Below are 19,434 nucleotides of genomic sequence, written 5' to 3'. Positions count from 1 at the left end.
ACAGTGTGTAACAATCACATCAGGGGAAGTGGAATATCCATCACTTCAAGCATTTATCATTTCTTCGTGTTATAAACATTCCAGTTATACTCTTAGTTATTTTTAAATGTACAATAAAAATTTACCGTAGTCAGGCCGGGCGTGGTGGCTCACACCTGTAATCCCAGCACTTTGGGAGGCTGAGGCGGGCGGATCACGAGGTCAGGAGATCGAGACCATCCTGGCTAATGCAGTGAAACCCCGTCTCTACTAAAAATACAAAAAATTAGCCGGGCATGGTGGCAGGCACCTATAGTCCCAGCACCTTGGGAGGCTGAGGCAGGAGAATGGCGTGAACCTGGGAGGCGGAGCTTGCAGTGAGCTGAGATCAAGCCACTGCACTCCAGCCTGGGCGACAGAGCAAAACTCCGTCTCAAAAAAAAAAAAAAAAAAAAAAAAAGTTTTACTGTAGTCACCCTGTTGTGCCACTAAATACTAGATCCTGTTTTTCCTAACTATTTTCGTGCCCATTAACCATCCCCACTTTCCACCTCCCCTCCCCATGAGTTCAATTGTTTTAATTTTTAGCTTCCACAAATGAGTAAGAACATGTGAAGTTTTTCTGTGCCTGACTTATTTCACATAATGTCCTTCAGTTCCATCCATGTTGTTTCAAGTGACAGGATCTCATTCTTTTTTATGGCTAAATAGTACTCTGTTGCATGTATGTACTGCATTTTCTTCGTTCGTGTGTTGATGGACACTTAGGTTGCTTCCAAATTTTGGCCGTTGTGAATAGTGCTGCAATAAACATGGGAGTGCAGATATCATACTGATATCCTTTCTTTTGGGTATATATCCAGTAGTGGGATTTCTGGATTATATGGTACTTCTAGTTGTAGTTTTTTTTAGGAATCTCCATAGTGTTCTTCATAGTGGTTATATTAGTTTACATTCCCACCAGTAGTATACAAGGGTTCCTCTCTCTACATCCTTGCCAGCATTTGTTATTGCTGGGGGTGAGATGATACCTCGTTGTGGTTTTGATTTGCATTTCTCTGATGTTCATTGATGTTGAGCACGTTTTTATGTACCTGTTTGCCATTTGTATGTTTTCTTTTGAGAAATGTCTATTCAGATCTTTTGCCCCATTTTAAAATGAGATTGGATTTTTTTTCCTATTGAGTTGTTTGAGTTTATTATATATTTTGGTTGTTTTTTGTTTGTTTTTGAGGCAATGTATTGCTCTGTTGCCCAGGGTAGAGTGCAGTGGTGCAGTCTCTGCTCACTGCAACCTGCACCTCCCGGGTTCAAGCGATTCATCTGCCTCAGCCTCCTGAGTAGCTGGGATTACAGGCGAGCGCCACCACACCCCGCTAATTTTTGTATTTTTAGTAGGGACAGGGTTTCACCATGTTGGCCAGGCTGGTCTCGAACACCTGACCTCATGATCTGCCTGCTTCGGCCTCCCATAGTGCTGGGATTACAGACATGAGGCACCGTGCCTGGCCATATTTTGGTTATTTATTCCTTGTCAGATGGGTAGTTTGCAAATGTTTTCGCCCATTCTGTGGGTTGTCCCTTCACTTTATTGTTTCCTTTGCTGTGCAGAAGCTTTTTGACTTGATGTGATCCTCCTGTTTGTCCATTTTTGCTTTGGTTGCATGTGCCTGTGGGTATTACTTAAGAAATCTTTGTGCCCAGACCAGTGTCCTGGAGAGTTTCCTGTTTTTGTATTTGTAGTTTTATTGGTTGAGATCTTAGGTTTAAGTCTTTAATCCGTTTGGATTTTATTTTTGTATGTGGTGAGAGATAGGGGTCTAGTTTCATTATTCTGCATATGGATACCCAGTTTTCCCAGGACCATTTATTGGAGACTGTCCTTTCCCTGATGTATGTTCTTGGCACATTTATGAAAAAATGGATTCACTGCAGGTATGTGAATTTATTTCTGGGTTCTCTATTCTATTCCATTGGCTTATGTGTCTGTGTTTATGCCAGTGTCATGCCATTTGGGTTACTATAGCTCTGTAATATAATTTGAAGTTAGATAATGTGATTGTGCCAGTTTTATTTTTTTTGCTCAGGGTGGCTTTGGCTATTCTGGGTCTTGTGGTTCCATACAAATTTTAGGATTGTTTTTCCTATGTCTGTGAAGAATGTCATTGGTATTTTGATAAGGATTGTGTTGACTCTGTAGATTGCTTTGGGTAGCGTGGACAAATTTAACAGTATTGATTCTTCCCATCCATGAACATGTATTAACTTTGCATTTCTTTGAGTCCTCTTCAATTTCTTTCATCCATGTTTTACAGTTTTCATTGTAGAGATCTTTCACTTCTTTGGCTAAGTTTATTCCTAAGTATTTTCTTTTATTTGTGGCTATTGTAAATAGAATTACTTCTATAATTTCTGTTTCAGATTGTTCACTGTTGGCATATAGAAATGCTACTGATTTTTGTATGTTGATTTTTGTATCTGCAACCTTACTGAATTTATCAGTTCTGATGGTTTTGTGGCGGAGTCTTTAAGGGTGTCTCCAAATATAAGATCGTATCATCTGTAAGCAAGGATAATTTGACTTCTTCCTTTCTAATATAGATACCCTTTATTTCTTTCTCTTGTCAGCTTGCTCTAGCTAAGACTCCCAGTAGTATGTGGAATAACAGTGGGCATCCTTAACATGTTCAAGATCTTAGAGAAAGGTTTTCAGTTTTTCGTTGTTCAGTATGACACTAGCTGTGAGTGTGTCGTACATGGCTTTTATTGTGTTGAGGTATGTTCCTTCTATACCTAACTTTTTGAGAGTTTTTTATCATGAAGGGATGTTGAATTTTATCAAATGCTTTTTCAGTTAAATTAAATCAGTCAAAATGATCAGTGGTTTTTGTCCTTTATTCTGTTGTGTTGATACGATTGATTTGTGTATGTTGATCTATCCTTGCATCTCTAGAATAGGTCCCACTTGGTCATGATGAATAATCTTTTTAATGTGCTGTTGAATTTGGTTTGCAAGTATTTTGTGGAGGATTTTTGCATTAATGTTCATCAGGGATATTGGCCTGTAGTTTTCCTTTTATTTGATATGTCTTTGTCCGGTTTTGGTATCAGGATAATACTGGCCTTGTAGAATGAGTTTGGACGTATTCCCTCCTCCCTTGTTTTTTGGAATAGTTTGAGTAGGATCGGTATTCTTTTTTAAGAACCTCATCTCTTGATAGAATAGATGCTTCTTGCTTCATTTAACATTGGGTGGAATTTTAAATTACTATGTAGTTGGTTATATATATATGATATGTATAAATTATATCTAGTTATCTATAACATACATTATTTTATATATGTGTAATATATAACACATTTTTTATATATGTATAGTATATAAAGTATATATTGATTTTTGGAAGATATTTGATTGCCTAAACTTTGTAAATTTTTTTTTAATAGGATTAAAAGTAAGTTGGATCAAGGAGGAGTGATTCAAGATTTTATTAATGCCTTAGATCAGCTCTCTAATCCTGAACTGCTCTTTAAGGTAATGATAGAACAGCTTCTGGCACATAAAACATAGAAGTTGGGTAAAACTTAATTGCAATCTAGCTTGATTTTTTTCTTACCTTTTTTTTCCCCTGACAGGATTGGAGCAATGATGTAAGAGCTGAACTAGCAAAAACCCCTGTAAATAAAAAAAACATTGAAAAAATGTATGAAAGAATGTATGCAGCCTTGGGTGACCCAAAGGCTCCAGGCCTGGGGGCCTTTAGAAGGAAGTTTATTCAGGTATGGACTGGCACAGCCTGCTTTTTTGATAGCAGAGTCGTTGTGACGGTCAGTAGTTACATTTAATGATTGAACAGTTCTGGATTAAAAATGTCTGTTGAATGCTTTAGATCTCATGCTTTCTGTGACACATTGATAACATTTTTAGGTCGGCTGGTAGCAGGTGGGTCAGTAGGTAAAACCTCAGAGTTTCGTTACATGTTGTTCATGCTCAAATTTTTAGATCTGAAAGTTACATATAGATTGGTATTTCCAGTTCTTCAAATGGCTTGAATATTGGGTCAAGAAAATATTTGTGTGTTAAATAAGCTGATAAGTATTTTCAAGCACTTAGTTCGGGGCACAGTTCTGGGTGCTCAGGAGATATATGGAAAAGACAGATCCAGTCCCCCAATACAAAGGGTTTGTATGACAAAACTGCTCACCAAGAGCTGTGCCTAGGACAAGTGTGGTAAGTGTGAGATCTTTCAGATAGTGCTGGAGTTGAAAGGAAAACACACCATCATTTGATGGGAATGATGGAGCAAGTAGACTGCGGTCAGCCTTTGCAGCCTGCTTGGCTCCTTCTCTCCCTCCTCCATCTGGAGACTTGCCCTTAGGGCTTAGCGTCAGCATCATTTCTCCTTTAGATCCTTTCTCAACCCTCCCCACGCAGTGATCTCCAGAAGAGTCGAGTGTTCTTCCTCTCTCACCTAAAACACCTTACTTTACAATCTCTCTGTTTAGCATGGGTCATACTGACTTTTCTTTGTAGTTTTTGTCAAAATTACTTTTATTCATTAAACCTCAAGAAATTTAAGGGCATAGATAAGTCTTGGAACTCTTGTTGCCAGAGTTCTCAAGTTCCACTATGTATAGGGCAAAGGAAGAGCTTTATCCTTTTTAAGTAACTGCTTTGTTACTATGTAATTCACATGGCCCTTAAGTTATCCATTTAAAGCATACAATGCAGTAGTTTTACATATATTCACAAAGTCATGAAATCATCACCATATCAATTTTAGTACATTTTCATCACCACAAAAAGAAACCCATACCCATTAGCATCACGGCCTCCACATAGCCGCCAGCCTAGCCTGCCCCCAGCACATTGCTACTTCAGCCAGTGTGCACATTGTGTCAGAATTCATGGCCACTTTGTTGCTGGAAGCCCTGAGACTGCTCTGCAGGGCCATCCATGGGGAGCACAGTTCTTCCCCCTGCAGCAGCACCTGATCCTGCCCAAGCCTGCAGGGTGCAGAAAGGCCTCCTTTGTTCCTTTCAGGCAGGAGATATGTTTGGAGTTTTATTTCTAGTACCTCAGAAAATCTGTCCAGAACTTTCCACCTTGTACCAAATCAAAAATAACTTGCATTTGTTCAAAGAATAATCTACCAAAGCAAAGTGCCTCAAATATTACTTTAGAGGATCCTTAAGGGCATTGTGTCTTTCAGATAGGATGATGCTGATTATGTTTGGAAATAGCTAATCTTTCTAAGAATCGACGATTGTTTCTACATTTTTCATCCACTTACAGATCAAAGAAGAAATCTGTTTTATATATGTCAATTTTCCTATAGTGGATTGTCTTAAAATAGAGCACGTTTCATTTACACCAGATTTATGTTGTGACATTAGTTATAAATTTGGTAAAAACATTTCTAATTAGAGATGATCAGGTAAATCTTGACAACTGTTGAGTAACTGCTAGTAATGCTCTTGAGATTTATTTTTTATTTGATATCAGAATTATAATTCAAGTAAATATCTGAGTAGAGGCTAATGCAAAGAGATAATTAATATATTCTAAGGTAGAGTACTTATAATAATTGCTTTTAGAAATAAACATCTGCTGGGCGTGGTGGCTCACGCCTGTAATCCTAGTACTTTGGGAGGCCGAGGCGGGCGGATCATGGGGTCAGGAGTTCGAGACCAGTCTGGCCAACATGGTGAAACCCATCTCTACTAAAAATACAAAAATTAGCTGGGAACGGTGGTGTGCACCTGTAGTCCCAGCTACTCAGCAGGGTGAGGCAAGAGAATCACTTGAACCTGGGAGGCGGAGGTTGCAGTGAGCCGAGATCGTGCCACCGCACTCCAGCCTGGGTGACAGAGCAAGACTCTGTCTCAAAAAAAAAAAGATTACATAATATTTTTTCTGGTTTATTACCCAAAATAATAGCTTGAAAGACTCTTAATAAAGAAAGTAGCATTCTTAAATTTTTCTCTTCAGCTGGTATCAAAAATTATGAGCCATATATTTCTGTTGAACTACTTCCTTTATTTTTTTGTTTTTAACTTTGTTCCTAGTTATTTGTGTCATCATAATGATATAGACTAGTAACTAGACAATGAATGCACAGAGGTTAAATGACTTCGCCAAGTTTTTAAAGCCCTTATTAGGATTTATAACTAAAAGTCACTACTAACCATGTTTTTGTTTTTTGTTTTTGAGACCGAGTCTCAATCTGTTGCCCAGGCTGGAGTGCAGTGGCATGATCTCAGCTCACTGCAACCTCCGCCTCCTGGATTCAAGCAATTATTCTGCCTCCGCCTCCTGAGTAGCTGGGACTACAGGCGAGTGCCACCATGCTTAGCTAATTTTTTTTTCTTTTTAGTAGAGACGGGGTTTCACCATGTTGGCCAGGCTGGTCTTGAGCTCCTGACCTCGTGATCCACCCCCCTCAGCCTCCCAAAGTGCTGGGATTACAGGCATGAGCCACTGCGCCCGGTCAACCATGTCATTTATTTATTTATTTGAGGCGGAGTCTCACTCTGTCACCCAGGCTGGAGTGCAGTGGTGCGATCTCGGCCCACTGCAGCCTCCGCCTCCTGGGTTCAAGCGATTCTCCTGCCTCAGCCTCCCAAGTAGCTGGGATTACAGGCATGAGCCACCACACCCGACTAATTTTTTGTATTTTAAGTGGAGACGGGGTTTCACAATGTTGGCCAGGCTCGTCTCGAACTCCTGAGCTCAAGTGTTCCACCTGCCTCGGCCTCCCAAAGTGCTGGGATTACAGGCATTAACCATGTCACTTATAATGGAACACAAGAAACAAAAGGCAGACTCTGGATGTTTTAGAATATTGAAATATTCAAGGAAAGCAAAACTATAATTTTTTTTTTTTAGTGACAAGGTCTCACTCAGATACCCAGGCTGGAGTGCAGTGGCATCATCATAGTTCTCTGTCGCTTCAGACTCCTGGGCTCAATAGTGATCCTCCCGCTTCAGCCCTCCTGAGTAGATGGAACTACAGGCACGTGCCATCACACCTAGCTAACGTTTTTATTTTTTGTAGAGATGGGGTCTTGCTATGTTGCCCGGGTTGGTCTCGAACTCCTTGGCTCAAGTAATCGTACTACCTTGGACTCCCAAAGTGCTGGGATTACAGGCATGAGCCACCATGCCCAACCAAAACTATGCATCTTAAAAGCAGAGAAGAAACATATACCACTGGGCACTCCATTCATTACACTTATAAGCTTAGAGCCTTTTCCAAAGTCCAAACTAAACGTCAGTCTTTATAGTAAATTCTTACTAATTTCAGACTTTTGGAAAAGAATTTGATAAACATTTTGGGAAAGGAGGTTCTAAGCTACTGAGAATGAAGCTCAGTGACTTCAACGACATTACCAACATGCTACTTTTAAAAATGAACAAAGACTCAAAGCCCCCTGGGAATCTGAAAGAATGTTCGCCCTGGATGAGCGACTTCAAAGTGGAGTTCCTGAGAAATGAGCTGGAGATTCCTGGTGAGTTAACCTCCAGGGGTGACAAAACTGTACTGTCAGGAGCACAGCACTGTAATAAGAACTTGTGGTTTCTGGAATAGTGATACTGGGATATTGACAGTTATCTCTTTTTTTAAAGAATTTTAAAATTCACTGAATTTTTCATCATTAGGAAAATCCATTAATTATGAATGAGTACACATTACTAAATGTTTAATGAGATTATAGTTCTTATATTTCTGATTCTGACAAATGTTCAGATTTTCATTTGGTAATAATGGTAAACAGCAATCATAGATTTCCTCTGAACGTATTCATGCTATGCTCCTGAATAACTTTTCTTCAGAAATATAATACAGATATAGAGGCAGATTACTTCCTGGGATGTGTACACAGTTCCATTTAAAGTGACAAGTTTAAAAAAAAAAAAAAAGTGACAAGTTAATGATAAGTCACTGACCTGCAGGAAAAAAGATCATAATATTAAGGATAGAGATGCACAGCAAATTGGCCAGATTTCAAGGCGTGACTTTTTCAGAGGAAACCTGTGTACATTCATTCCATTTTCTTCACCCCGAATTTGCTAGAGGAAAAAAAAGTTTTAATCTGGTAATTCATGTTCTCATTTCAGTGGGTATAAGAAAAACATATTTGGAGAAACACTTTTCTTTGTTATTAATAATGACTATGCAGTTACATATGGTTCATTTCAAGAAAAACATTTAAATGTCAGCCTTGTCATGTGCAGCTTGATTGGCCTTGAGAATATGCAGTGTTCTAGTCAATGCATCATTTTTTCTATTTAGGATTTGTCCATGCTATTAGAATAGATCAGTCAAATTGAGAAATAACTTTTTTTTTTTTTTTTTTTTTTTTTTTTTTTTGAGATGGAGTCTCACTGTGTCGCCCAGGCTGGAGTGCAGTGGTGCAGTCTTGGCTCACTGCAAGCTCTACCTCTCGAGTTCACGCCATTCTCCTGCCTCAGCCTCCCGAGTAGCTGGGACTACAGGCGCCCACCACCATGCCCGGCTAATTTTTTGTATTTTTAGTAGAGACGGGGTTTTACCATGTAAGCCAGGATGGTCTCTGTCTCCTGACCTCATGATCTGCTCGCCTTGGCCTCCCAAAGTGCTGGGATTACAGGCGTGAGCCACTGTGCCTGGCCAAAAAATAACATTTTTTTAAAGTCAGTTTCCTTTAAGTGAAAACTTTTCAGTAAAAGGTTTTATCGTGTTAGATTGGCTTTTTAAAAAGTAGATCAAGAGGCATGTTTTAAAATACAGGCAGTTGTCTAACGAGCTGTTTCTAAGCAAGGTTCTGGTTTGTTTTAGGTCAATATGACGGTAGGGGAAAACCATTGCCAGAGTACCACGTGCGAATCGCCGGGTTTGATGAGCGGGTAGGTGTGAGGGTGTGTGACCCAGTCCCTGTCCTGATGAACGTTCTTCAGATATGAGAATGATCTGTTTGCCTTTAGTAAATAAGAGACAGCGGCCCATGTTGATCGCAGATATATCAAGTTTAGCATATTTACTGAATTCCTCCTTTTTTTTTTTTTTTTTGAGACAGAGTCTTGCCCTGTTGCCTGGGCTGGAGTGCAATGGCGCGATCCCGGCTCACTGCAACCTCTGCCTCCCGGGTTCAAACGATTCTCCTACCTCAGCCTCCCGAGTAGCTGGGATTACAGGTGCACGCCATCACGCCCAGCTGTTTTTTTAATTTTTAGTAGAGACAGGGTTTCACCATGTTGGCTAGGCTGGTCTTGAACTGACCTCATGATCCATCCACCTCTGCTTCCCCAAAGTGCTGGGATTACAGGTGTGAGCCTCTATGCCTGGCCTTTTTTTTTTTTTGAGACAAGAGTCTTGTTCTGTCACCCAGGCTGGAGTGCAGTGGCGCATTCTCAGCTCATTGCAACCTCCACACCCTGGGTTCAGGCGATTCTCCATGTCTCAGCCTCCCTAGTAGCTGGGATACAGGTGTGCACCACCATGCCTGGCTAATTTTTGTATTTTTAGTACAGACAGGGTTTCACCATGTTGGCCAGACTGGTCTTGAACTCCTGACCTCAAGTGATCTACCTGCCCCATCCTCCCAAAGTGCTGGGATTATAGGCGTGAGCCACCGCTCCCGGCCCTGAGTTTCTTAATATAATGTCTCCAGTGTTTGAACAACAGTTCTATTTAAGATATAAACTGAAAGAGTAGGCTGTGTGTGAGTATCCACTATAAAATATGTGTAGCATTAGCTTACTACTGTAGAAAGTTTGCATGTTTGCTGTTGCTGCTTGCTAAAGGTATCATAAGCAAGTATTTATAATCAGGAATACAACATTTCTGCGGGCACAGCAGTCAGGCACAAGCAGGTAGCAGAAATTCGTTGCTGGCTTGGGCGCTCTGCTCTTTGGCACTGTCTTCAGAGGGCGGCTCCGCGGAGGAATGCTCACAGCCAGTCTGGCTTTTCCCTCTGAGTTTGACACGCGGCTAGCCTGTGCCCTGAAGTGACATTCTGATTTTTGAAGGTGACAGTCATGGCGTCTATGCGAAGGCCCAAGCGCATCATCATCCGTGGCCATGACGAGAGGGAACACCCTTTCCTGGTGAAGGGTGGCGAGGACCTGCGGCAGGACCAGCGCGTGGAGCAGCTCTTCCAGGTCATGAATGGGATCCTGGCCCGAGACTCCGCCTGCAGCCAGAGGGCCCTGCAGCTGAGGACCTATAGCGTGGTGCCCATGACCTCCAGGTAACTGCCAGGCTGCTCCCAGCTAGTAGGCTGCTGCATATTGCTTGGCGTCCACGGGACTGTTTTTCTAGTGAAGAAAGAGCAGTTTGGGTTTACTCGTTAACCTTTTATTCTCCCTTTCAGGTTAGGATTAATTGAGTGGCTTGAAAATACTGTTACCTTGAAGGACCTTCTTTTGAACACCATGTCCCAAGAGGAGAAGGCGGCTTACCTGAGGTAAGGGCGGCCACACGCCCTGCTCCCCCAGCAGTCGCCTCCCCTCACTTCTCCAGTGGCAGGTCGGGGCCGTGACAGGCGTGCTTGAGAGCCCACACTGCCTGCCCCGCAGTCTGCTGGCTGGGTCAATAAACCAAATGGAGTGCTGGCTGCTAACCAGTAGTTGCAGATATTTTACCATAATACAAAATATTTATTAACTTTGGGTGGGGGGAAGAAAAATTGTTGAAGGAAATAAATAATAATAAAATTAGCAGATAACATGTAGTAAAACATTTTCTGTGGGCTAGGCACTGTTCTCAATTTTTAACATGTATGAACCAATTTACTTCTCACCAACAACCTACAAGGTAAGTATTATTATCACTGCTATACAGTTGAGGAAGCTGAGGCCCAGAAAGGTGAAGTAACCTGTCCTGTGTCACTTAGCCTGTAAAGTGGGGTAGCTGGGATTACTAATAATTAATTCTAGGTCATGATATGGATGCTTTTTTATTTTTCTTTATCCTTTTCTCTATTTTCCAAGTTTTCTACAATTAACATGTATATTTTAACCACAAGGTTTTTTTTTTATTTCCTTTTTGTTTTTGTAAAGAAAAATAAGGACAACATGAGAAACATTTTGAGGGTTGACAGGTTTTGACAACCAAAGTTGACAGGTTTGGGTGACGAGCTGTAGGATGAAGGAACAGCTTCAGGGCTTATTTCTCTTTGATGTCCTCTGATTCTTTCTTAAAAGTTTTTAAATAGGTGCAGTGTTCCCTTCAGTCCGGAAAGATTTCTGAAAAAATCAAGCATATTCTTATCAAACTCATTCCCAGGTGATAATTACAGGGCAGTGTTCACCAACTTTTAGTTCCAGACATTTGAGTCCTTTGCTTAGAATTGTTTCTACTTTTCCTGGAAGACAGGACAACTGATGAGCACGCTTCCTGGAGTCTCACAAATTCCAGATCTGGCCCTGGCACTGAGGCTCTGCCTGACAATGCAGGTGCCAAGCAGGTATCGCCTTTCCCATGGTACCTGCCTGCATTTTTGGGATGGGATGGTAGCGTGGAACCGCACAGGGTTAACATAGGTACCAGGAGAGTTGAAAGCACCTTACATAATGGAATTATGAAAATAATTCCCAACTGCCTTTTTACAGGACACTTCCAGTACCCATTATTTAAATCCTTGCTATTGTTTTTCTTAATTCAGCATGTTACAGTGTTTTGTTTTTTTGAGACAGAGTCTCTCTGTCACCAGGCTGGAGTGCAGTGGCATGATCTCGGCTCACTGCGATCTCCACCTCCCAGGTTCCAGCAATTCTCCTGCCTCAGCCTTCCGAGTAGCTGGGATTACAGGCGTGCGCCACCATGCCCAGTTAATTTTTGTATTTTTAGTAGGGATGGGGTTTCACCATGTTGGCCAGGATGATCTTGATGTCTTGACCTTGTGATCCACCCCCTTTGGCTTCCTAAAGTACTGGGATTACAGGCCTGAGCCACTGTGCCTGGCCTACAGTTTTATAACCTAAGAATTTTCATCTCACTTTAAACTAGGAGGAGAGAATTTTAAGATGGAGTGGACTACTTTTAAAGTTAACTGTAGTAGCAACTCAGAAAAGATTTCACCTGAAGTGACTGAATTGCTAAGTCACACATGAAACTGTTCTGTCTTTAGATTTTATTGGGAAAACTTGTTAAAGCTTTTCACACAAAAGTACTTAAACATACGTATATCACATTGTTTCCCACTGCCCAGGTACTGCCTTTTTCCTAGGAAACATTGAAAACAGCTTTTCAAGTTCACTTAAGCATCCATTGTCATTTAAGAAAATACTTTCTCATAGGAGTGCAGAGGGCTTATTGGAAGAAAAAAGAAAAAATATTTTCTCATACTTACTAGGGATTGTGTGTATATCTACCTATTGGAAATATGAAGAAAGATGTGGCACTGGTCGGGTGCAGCAGCTCACGTCTGTAATCCCAGCACTTTGGGAGGCCGAGGTGGTTGGATCGCCTGAGGTCAGGAATTCGAGACCAGTCTGGTCAACATGGCGAAACCCTGTCTCTACTGAAAATAGAAAAATTAGCTGGGCGTAGTGGCGGGCACCTGTAATCCCAGCCACTTAGGAGGCTGAGGCATGAGAATTGCTTGAACCCAGGAGGTAGAGGTTGCAGCAAGCCAAGATTGCACCACTGCACTCCAGCCTGGGTGACAGAGTAAGACTCTGTCTCAAAAAAAAAAAAAAAAAAAAAAAAGAGAAAGAAAAGAAAAAGAGGCCGGGCGTGGTGGCTCACACCTGTAATCCCAGCACTTTCGGAGGCCGAGGCGGGCGGATCACGAGGTCAGGCATTCAAGACCAGCCTGGCCAACATGGTGAAACCCCATTTGTACTAAAAATACAGAAATTAGGTGGGCGTGGTGGCATTTGCCTGTAATCCCAGCTACTCAGGAAGCTGAGGCAGGAGAATCACTTGAATCCAGGAGGCAGAGGTTGCAGTGGGCCAAAAAGAAAAAGAAAAAGATGTGGAAGTGGTCTAAATAATGATAAAAACAGACATAATCCATCTTTAGCAAAACTGTGCGGGCTTTTTGGCTATGGTAGTGACACGGCCTGAGGCTTCCAGCAGCTGCCTGTGGTGCTGTCGCCGTCTTGCTATGGTTCTTTCTAGGTCAAAGTTTCAGAATTGCATGCCTGGTTAATAAACAGTTATGTTTAGTTCATCTTATTCCTCTCTATGTCAGTGGGAAATTTATTGGATCTGATGGTTTCGTACCTGAATTTTTCATAGGCAATTGCTTGGATTTCTTTAGGAGTAATTAAGAATGAATAATGGTATATTGAAATTCAAGATCCAGAGTAATGTGGGTTCAGTGTTAATATTGAATATGGTTAAAAGTCATATTATTTTTTCCTGCATCTTTGCTATTTTTCAATGAATTCTTGGTGATCTTTGCCTTTGAAATCACATAATGCTAAAATCTTCCTAATTCCAATTCCCCTTTTCTCACTCATTAGTGATCCCAAGGCACCACCATGTGAATATAAAGATTGGCTGACAAAAATGTCAGGAAAACATGATGTTGGAGCTTACATGCTAATGTATAAGTAAGTTTGGTTTTGATTTTTCTTTGTATTAGTTCATTCTTCTGCAAATTGCATGTTTTCTTTTGATTCTTAGAAAGCTTTGCCTCAGAGAGATCATCAAGATTATTCGATATTAGAGTCTCAATATAAACAAAAAGTTTTAAAATTTAAATTTTAAGTCAGAGAAATTTTTTCTAATTAGATGTTTCTATTATTAAATCATAGGGGCGCTAATCGTACTGAAACAGTCACATCTTTTAGAAAACGAGAAAGTAAAGTGCCTGCTGATCTCTTAAAGTAAGTACCCTTCTGCCCTCACCCTTAGTGGGATCACAGCAGCCGCACAGCAGTGTCTTTCTTGTAGGCGGGCCTTTGTGAGGATGAGTACAAGCCCTGAGGCTTTCCTGGCGCTCCGCTCCCACTTCGCCAGCTCTCACGCTCTGATATGCATCAGCCACTGGATCCTCGGGATTGGAGACAGACATCTGAACAACTTTATGGTGGCCATGGAGACCGGCGGCATGATCGGGATCGACTTTGGGCATGCGTTTGGATCTGCTACACAGGTGCGCTTGCCGTGCTCTCGTGATCCTGGGCGAGGCGAGAGTCATCATAGGACTTTCAACACCCTCCAGAAATAGACAGTTTTTAAGGAAAAACAACATATTAGTTAGATTCATTTTGTCATGGTCATTGAATGCAGAAAGGGATAATCACTTAGTTCAGCCTCATTCAGTCAGGTCACAGAAGTCATGGTGATCAGTGATATCATCAGAGCCGGGAATCAAATGTGTTCACGGATCAAAGGAAGACCCTAAGGAAGTTTTAGGAAGCCCCATAATAAAAAATGTCTGGTAAAAAATGTGATACAGATCTTTTCTCTGGTTAACCTCTGAATGTTTTGGATCATCCTTCTCAATCTCTGCGGCCCCGTATCCTGTGCACGTGGGTTTTGCACTGAGGGATAATGCAAGTCGAGGTGGTTACTCTTGAGCGTAGGAACTCACATCTGTGTAGCTGATTTCAAGGGAAGCAGAGTCTGTATTTTTACTAAATGTGAACAGTAACTATGTGAGGATGCTGCCGTTTGTGCTCGGTACTTTGAGAGTTCTGGCTTACATAGTCTGCTCCTTGCCTTTTTTTCTTGTTTAGTTTCTTCCAGTCCCTGAGTTGATGCCTTTTCGGCTAACTCGCCAATTTATCAATCTGATGTTACCAATGAAAGAAATGGGCCTTATGTACAGCGTCATGGTACACGCGCTCCGGGCCTTCCGCTCAGACCCTGGCCTGCTCACCAACACCATGGATGTGTTTGTCAAGGAGCCCTCATTTGATTGGAAAGTAGGTTTTGTTTCATGTGCACTTTTCACTTTTGTGACAGTGTCCCCATGATCAAGCTGGTATCTCCCGTGTATGATGGAAGTGCATTGAATCATGTTGATGAAAATATTTGCATTATTTTGTACAGCATTTCTCAAAGTTAGTATTTAGGATTGTCTGGCTTGAAAACCAGTTGAGGCCAGGCCCAGTGGCTCACGCCTATAATCCCAAAAGTTTGGGAGGCAGAGACGGGAGGATCACCTGAGGTCAGGAGTTGGAGACCAGCCTGGCCAACATGGTAAAACCGTGTCTCTACTAAAAATACAGAAATTAGCTGGGCGTGGTAACGCACACCTGTAATCCCAGCTCCTTGGGAGGCTGAGGCAGGAGACTGGCTTGAAACCGGGAGGCAGAGGTTGCAGTGAGCCGAGATCACGCCACTGCACTCCAGCCTGGGCGACAAAAGTGAAACTCTGCCTCAAAAAAAAAAAAAAGTTAAGAGGCAAAACCTTTATTTGGAGAAATAAGGGGCCTGCTGAGGCCCCTTGTCTCGTGATGTGTGCGCCATGGAGTCTGTATGAACAGCTTTGTAGCTGTAGAGAGGAAAGCAAGGCTGCTCCTGGTTATAGATGTTTGTTTACTTTAAGATCATTACTAGATTTAATCTGTTTGGGCATGATTGTATATACCATTATGATCAACTGGGAAAATCATATTCTTTTCTTCTAGAATTTTGAACAGAAAATGCTGAAAAAAGGAGGGTCATGGATTCAAGAAATAAATGTTGCTGAAAAAAATTGGTACCCTCGACAGAAAATATGTTACGCTAAGAGAAAGTTAGCAGGTGCCAATCCAGCAGTCATTACTTGGTAAGATTTTTATATGTGGAAAAAACTAACGGACTACCAACATGTTACTGTTTCTCGAGGAACCAACATATGTACAAAGTGCTGAGCACTTCATACTCTGTTAGCATGACCTCTGCTTTCATTGAGGAGGAAAGCAGGGCTTAGAGAGGCTGACTTCCCCAAAGCCAGGGCAAGGCCTGCAACTCTGATGTATGTGACCCCTGCACTGTCTTGAGGTTTACACTCAGTCTCTGGAACAGTGGTGCCAATTGGAGAAACAGAAGGTGCACTCTTAGACAGTTGCCAGAATATTGTTACATGCATGAGGAGACTTAGGTTTTAAATTTGCTTTTGTCCTTTTTAGGGTGTTTGACCCTGATGGATATAGTACCTAGGTATGAAAAGCACGGTGTGGGCTTGTTAGATGAGAATCCAATTTGGGTTGGCTTTTAGGTTAGCCTTAAAGTTTTTTCTTGTTGAGGTCTAAAGCAAATAGAAATTTATGGAGATGATTCACAGGAATGAAAAAAGTTGGACTTTAGAATTAAGTAATAGTGGCAATTTGTTGTCAACTTATTTTTGACAAGGGTGCCAAGACCATTCAGTGACCTTTCCAACAAATAGCGCTGGCAAAAGAATGAAGTTAGGTCCTTGTATCTAGAATACATTAAAAAACTCTTATTGCCTAATAATAGATAGACAGATAACCCAATTAAAAATGGTCAGGGCTGGGCGCAGTGGCTCATGCCTGTAATCCCTGCTACTAGGGAGGCTGAGGCAGGAGGATCGCTTGAACCCAGGAGGCAGAGGTTGCAGTGAGCTGAGATCGCGCCATTGCACTCCGGCCTGGGTGACAGAGCAAGACCCTGTCTCAAAAAAAAAAAAAAAAAAAAAAAAAAAAATGGTCAAAAGACTTGAACTGACATTTCTCTAATGAAAATATACAAATGGCCAATAAGCAGCATGAAAAAATGCTCAACATCACTAGTCATCAGGGAAATCCAAGTGAGATACTACCTCACACCTGCTAGGATGGCTATTATTTAATTAATTAATTAATTTATTTATTTTTGAGACAAAGTCTCGCTCTGCCACCCAGGCTGGAGTGCAGTGGCACGATCTGGGCTCACTGCAACCTCCACCTCCTGGGTTCAAGTGATCCTCCTGTCCCAGCCTCCTGAGTAGCTGGAATTACAGGTGCATGCTACCACGCCTGGTAATTTTTGTATTTTTAGTAGAAATGGGGTTTCGCCATGTTGGCCAGGCTGGTCTCGAACTCCTGACCTCAGGCGAGCCACCACACCTCGCCAGATGGCTATAGTTTTTAAATGGGGCTAATGCAGTGGCTCACACCTGTAATCCCAGCACTTTGGGAGGCCAAGGCAGGAGGATAACTAGAGCCCGGGAGTTCAAGTCTAGCCTGGGCAACATAGCAAGACCCTATCTCTACCAAAAATTTTTTAAACTTTCTTTTTTTTTAGTTTAAAAAAAAAAAAAGGAATCTAACAAGTGTTGAGGATGTAGAGAAGGTGGACTCCTCATACTCTGCTGGTGGGAGTGGGAAAGGATGTAGCTGCTGTGGGAAAGTGGCAGTTCTTCACAAAGTTAAACATAGAGTTACCATTGGACCCATCAATGCCACTCCTAGGTGAATCCTAGGAATTCACTCAGGAGAAGTGAAGGCATACATTCACACAAAAACTTGAGCAGCATAATTCATGTTCTGTTTTCCTACAAATCTAGTCTTTGACCTCAAGGTTATAAGCCACAGAAAATACACTGTGAGTGATGACTTGGGGAATGTGTTTGGATAGGATCACTAGGGATGCAGGCAACAAAGGAAAATAACACATGCTTTGTGTTTTCTGTGTTTGTTCTTTTTCCAGTGATGAGCTACTCCTGGGTCATGAGAAGGCCCCTGCCTTCAGAGACTATGTGGCTGTGGCACGAGGAAGCAAAGATCACAACATTCGTGCCCGAGAACCAGAGGGTGGGCTTTCAGAAGAGATTCAAGTGAAGTGCTTGATGGACCAGGCGACAGACCCCAACATCCTTGGCAGAACCTGGGAAGGATGGGAGCCCTGGATGTGAGGTCTGTGGGAGTCTGTAGATAGAAAGCATTACATTGTTTAAAGAATCTACTATACTTTGGTTGGCAGCATTCCATGAGCTGATTTTCCTGAAACGCTAAAGAGAAATGTCTTTTGTGCTACAGTTTTGTAGCATGAGTTTAAATCAAGATTATGATGAGTAAATGTATATGGGTTAAATCAAAGATAAGGTTATAGTAACATCAAAGATTAGGTGAGGTTTATAGAAAGATATATATCCAGGCTTACCAAAGTATTAAGTCAAGAATATAGTATGTGATCAGCTTTCAAAGCATTTACAAGTGCTGCAAGTTAGTGAAACAGCTGTCTCCATAAACGGAGGAAATGTGGGGGAGCCTTGGAATGCCCTTCTGGTTCTGGCACATTGGAAAGCACACTCAGAAGGCTTCATCACCAAGATTTTGGGAGAGTAAAGCTAAGTATAGTTGATGTAACATTGTAGAAGCAGCATAGGAACAATAACAATAGGTAAAGCTATAATTATGGCTTATATTTAGAAATGACTGCATTTGATATTTTAGGATATTTTTCTAGGTTTTTTCCTTTCATTTTTTTCTCTTCTAGTTTTGACATTTTATGATAGATTTGCTCTCTAGAAGGGAACGTCTTTATTTAGGAGGGTAAAAATTTTGGTCGTAGCATTCACTTTTGCTGTTCCAATCTACAACTGGAAGATACATAAAAGTGCTTTGTATTGCAAATTTGGGATAACTTCAAAAATCCCATGGTTGATGTTAGGGATAGTAGTAAGCATTTCAGTTCCAGGAGAATAAAAGAAATTCCTATTTGAAATGAATTCCTCATTTGGAGGAAAAAAAGCATGCATTCTAGCACAAGAAGATCAAATTATGGAATACAAAAGTGGCTCCTTCCCATGTGCAGTCGCTGTCCCCGCCTGCAGTCCCCTGCACACCCAAACTGTTTCTGATTGGCTTTTAGCTTTTTGTTGTTTTGGTTTTTTTTTCCTTCTAACACTTGTATTTGGAAGCTCTTCTGTGATTTTGAGAAGTATACTCTTGAGTGTTTAATAAAGTTTTTTTCCAAAAGTAGTGTGTATCTCTTTTATGCAGTTTCAAGAGCAAAATACTCATCTTACAAAATAGTTTATTATATTACTTGCCTAGTTTGTTCTGATAAATGCAGGTTAAATACATTATGGCATTTAAAATAAACATTTATGGCCAGGCACAATGGCTTACACTTGTGATCCAAGCACGTTGGGAGGCCAAGGCTTGAACTCCTTGAGTCCAGGAGTTAAAGACCAATGTGGGCAATATAGTGAGATCCCATGTCTATTTTTAAAAATAACAAATTTATCTTCTCTACAAATGACACCTATTGAACCAAATTTCATCTGTAAAGAAAAATAAGTAATCGTGTATGTGAAAAATCTGGTACACATGATCTAGTAAATATTTTTGCACAAAAATGACCAAAGTAAGCCCACTTTGGAGTAGAGTTGATAATATATTGTTTTCTGTAACAACTAATTAGCTATAATTCTTGCTTGAGTCCTGATAATTCAGGCTACATTCATTAAATGGATCACCTACATTGTGGGAAACCCTGTTTTTTTAATGACTACTTTTCATATCAATAAAAGTTGATTGTCACAGCCAGGTGTGGTGGCTCATGCCTGTAATTCTAGCAC

At 41.2% G+C, this 19,434-nt stretch overlaps 1 protein-coding gene across 1 annotated transcript in view; it reads left to right on the top strand.

Moving 5' to 3' along the window:
* PRKDC (protein kinase, DNA-activated, catalytic subunit) overlaps positions 1 to 18,832 on the top strand; it is a 184,772-nt gene extending 165,940 nt beyond the window's left edge. The window contains exons 74-85 of the mRNA XM_030795536.1: positions 3,427 to 3,514; positions 3,616 to 3,759; positions 7,287 to 7,491; positions 8,802 to 8,869; positions 9,992 to 10,212; positions 10,336 to 10,428; positions 13,436 to 13,525; positions 13,730 to 13,801; positions 13,869 to 14,070; positions 14,657 to 14,845; positions 15,554 to 15,693; positions 17,559 to 18,832. Of these exons, the coding sequence (XP_030651396.1) occupies positions 3,427 to 3,514; positions 3,616 to 3,759; positions 7,287 to 7,491; positions 8,802 to 8,869; positions 9,992 to 10,212; positions 10,336 to 10,428; positions 13,436 to 13,525; positions 13,730 to 13,801; positions 13,869 to 14,070; positions 14,657 to 14,845; positions 15,554 to 15,693; positions 17,559 to 17,763 (1,717 nt within the window). The 3' untranslated portion in view covers positions 17,764 to 18,832. The remainder of the gene's footprint in view (positions 1 to 3,426; positions 3,515 to 3,615; positions 3,760 to 7,286; positions 7,492 to 8,801; positions 8,870 to 9,991; positions 10,213 to 10,335; positions 10,429 to 13,435; positions 13,526 to 13,729; positions 13,802 to 13,868; positions 14,071 to 14,656; positions 14,846 to 15,553; positions 15,694 to 17,558) is intronic.
* Positions 18,833 to 19,434: the final 602 nt, after the last annotated feature.

The sequence above is a fragment of the Nomascus leucogenys genome, chromosome 16 (assembly GCF_006542625.1).
Source record: "Nomascus leucogenys isolate Asia chromosome 16, Asia_NLE_v1, whole genome shotgun sequence".
NCBI classification, from domain to species: Eukaryota; Metazoa; Chordata; class Mammalia; order Primates; family Hylobatidae; genus Nomascus; species Nomascus leucogenys.
This window is presented reverse-complemented; position numbering and strand designations above follow the sequence as displayed.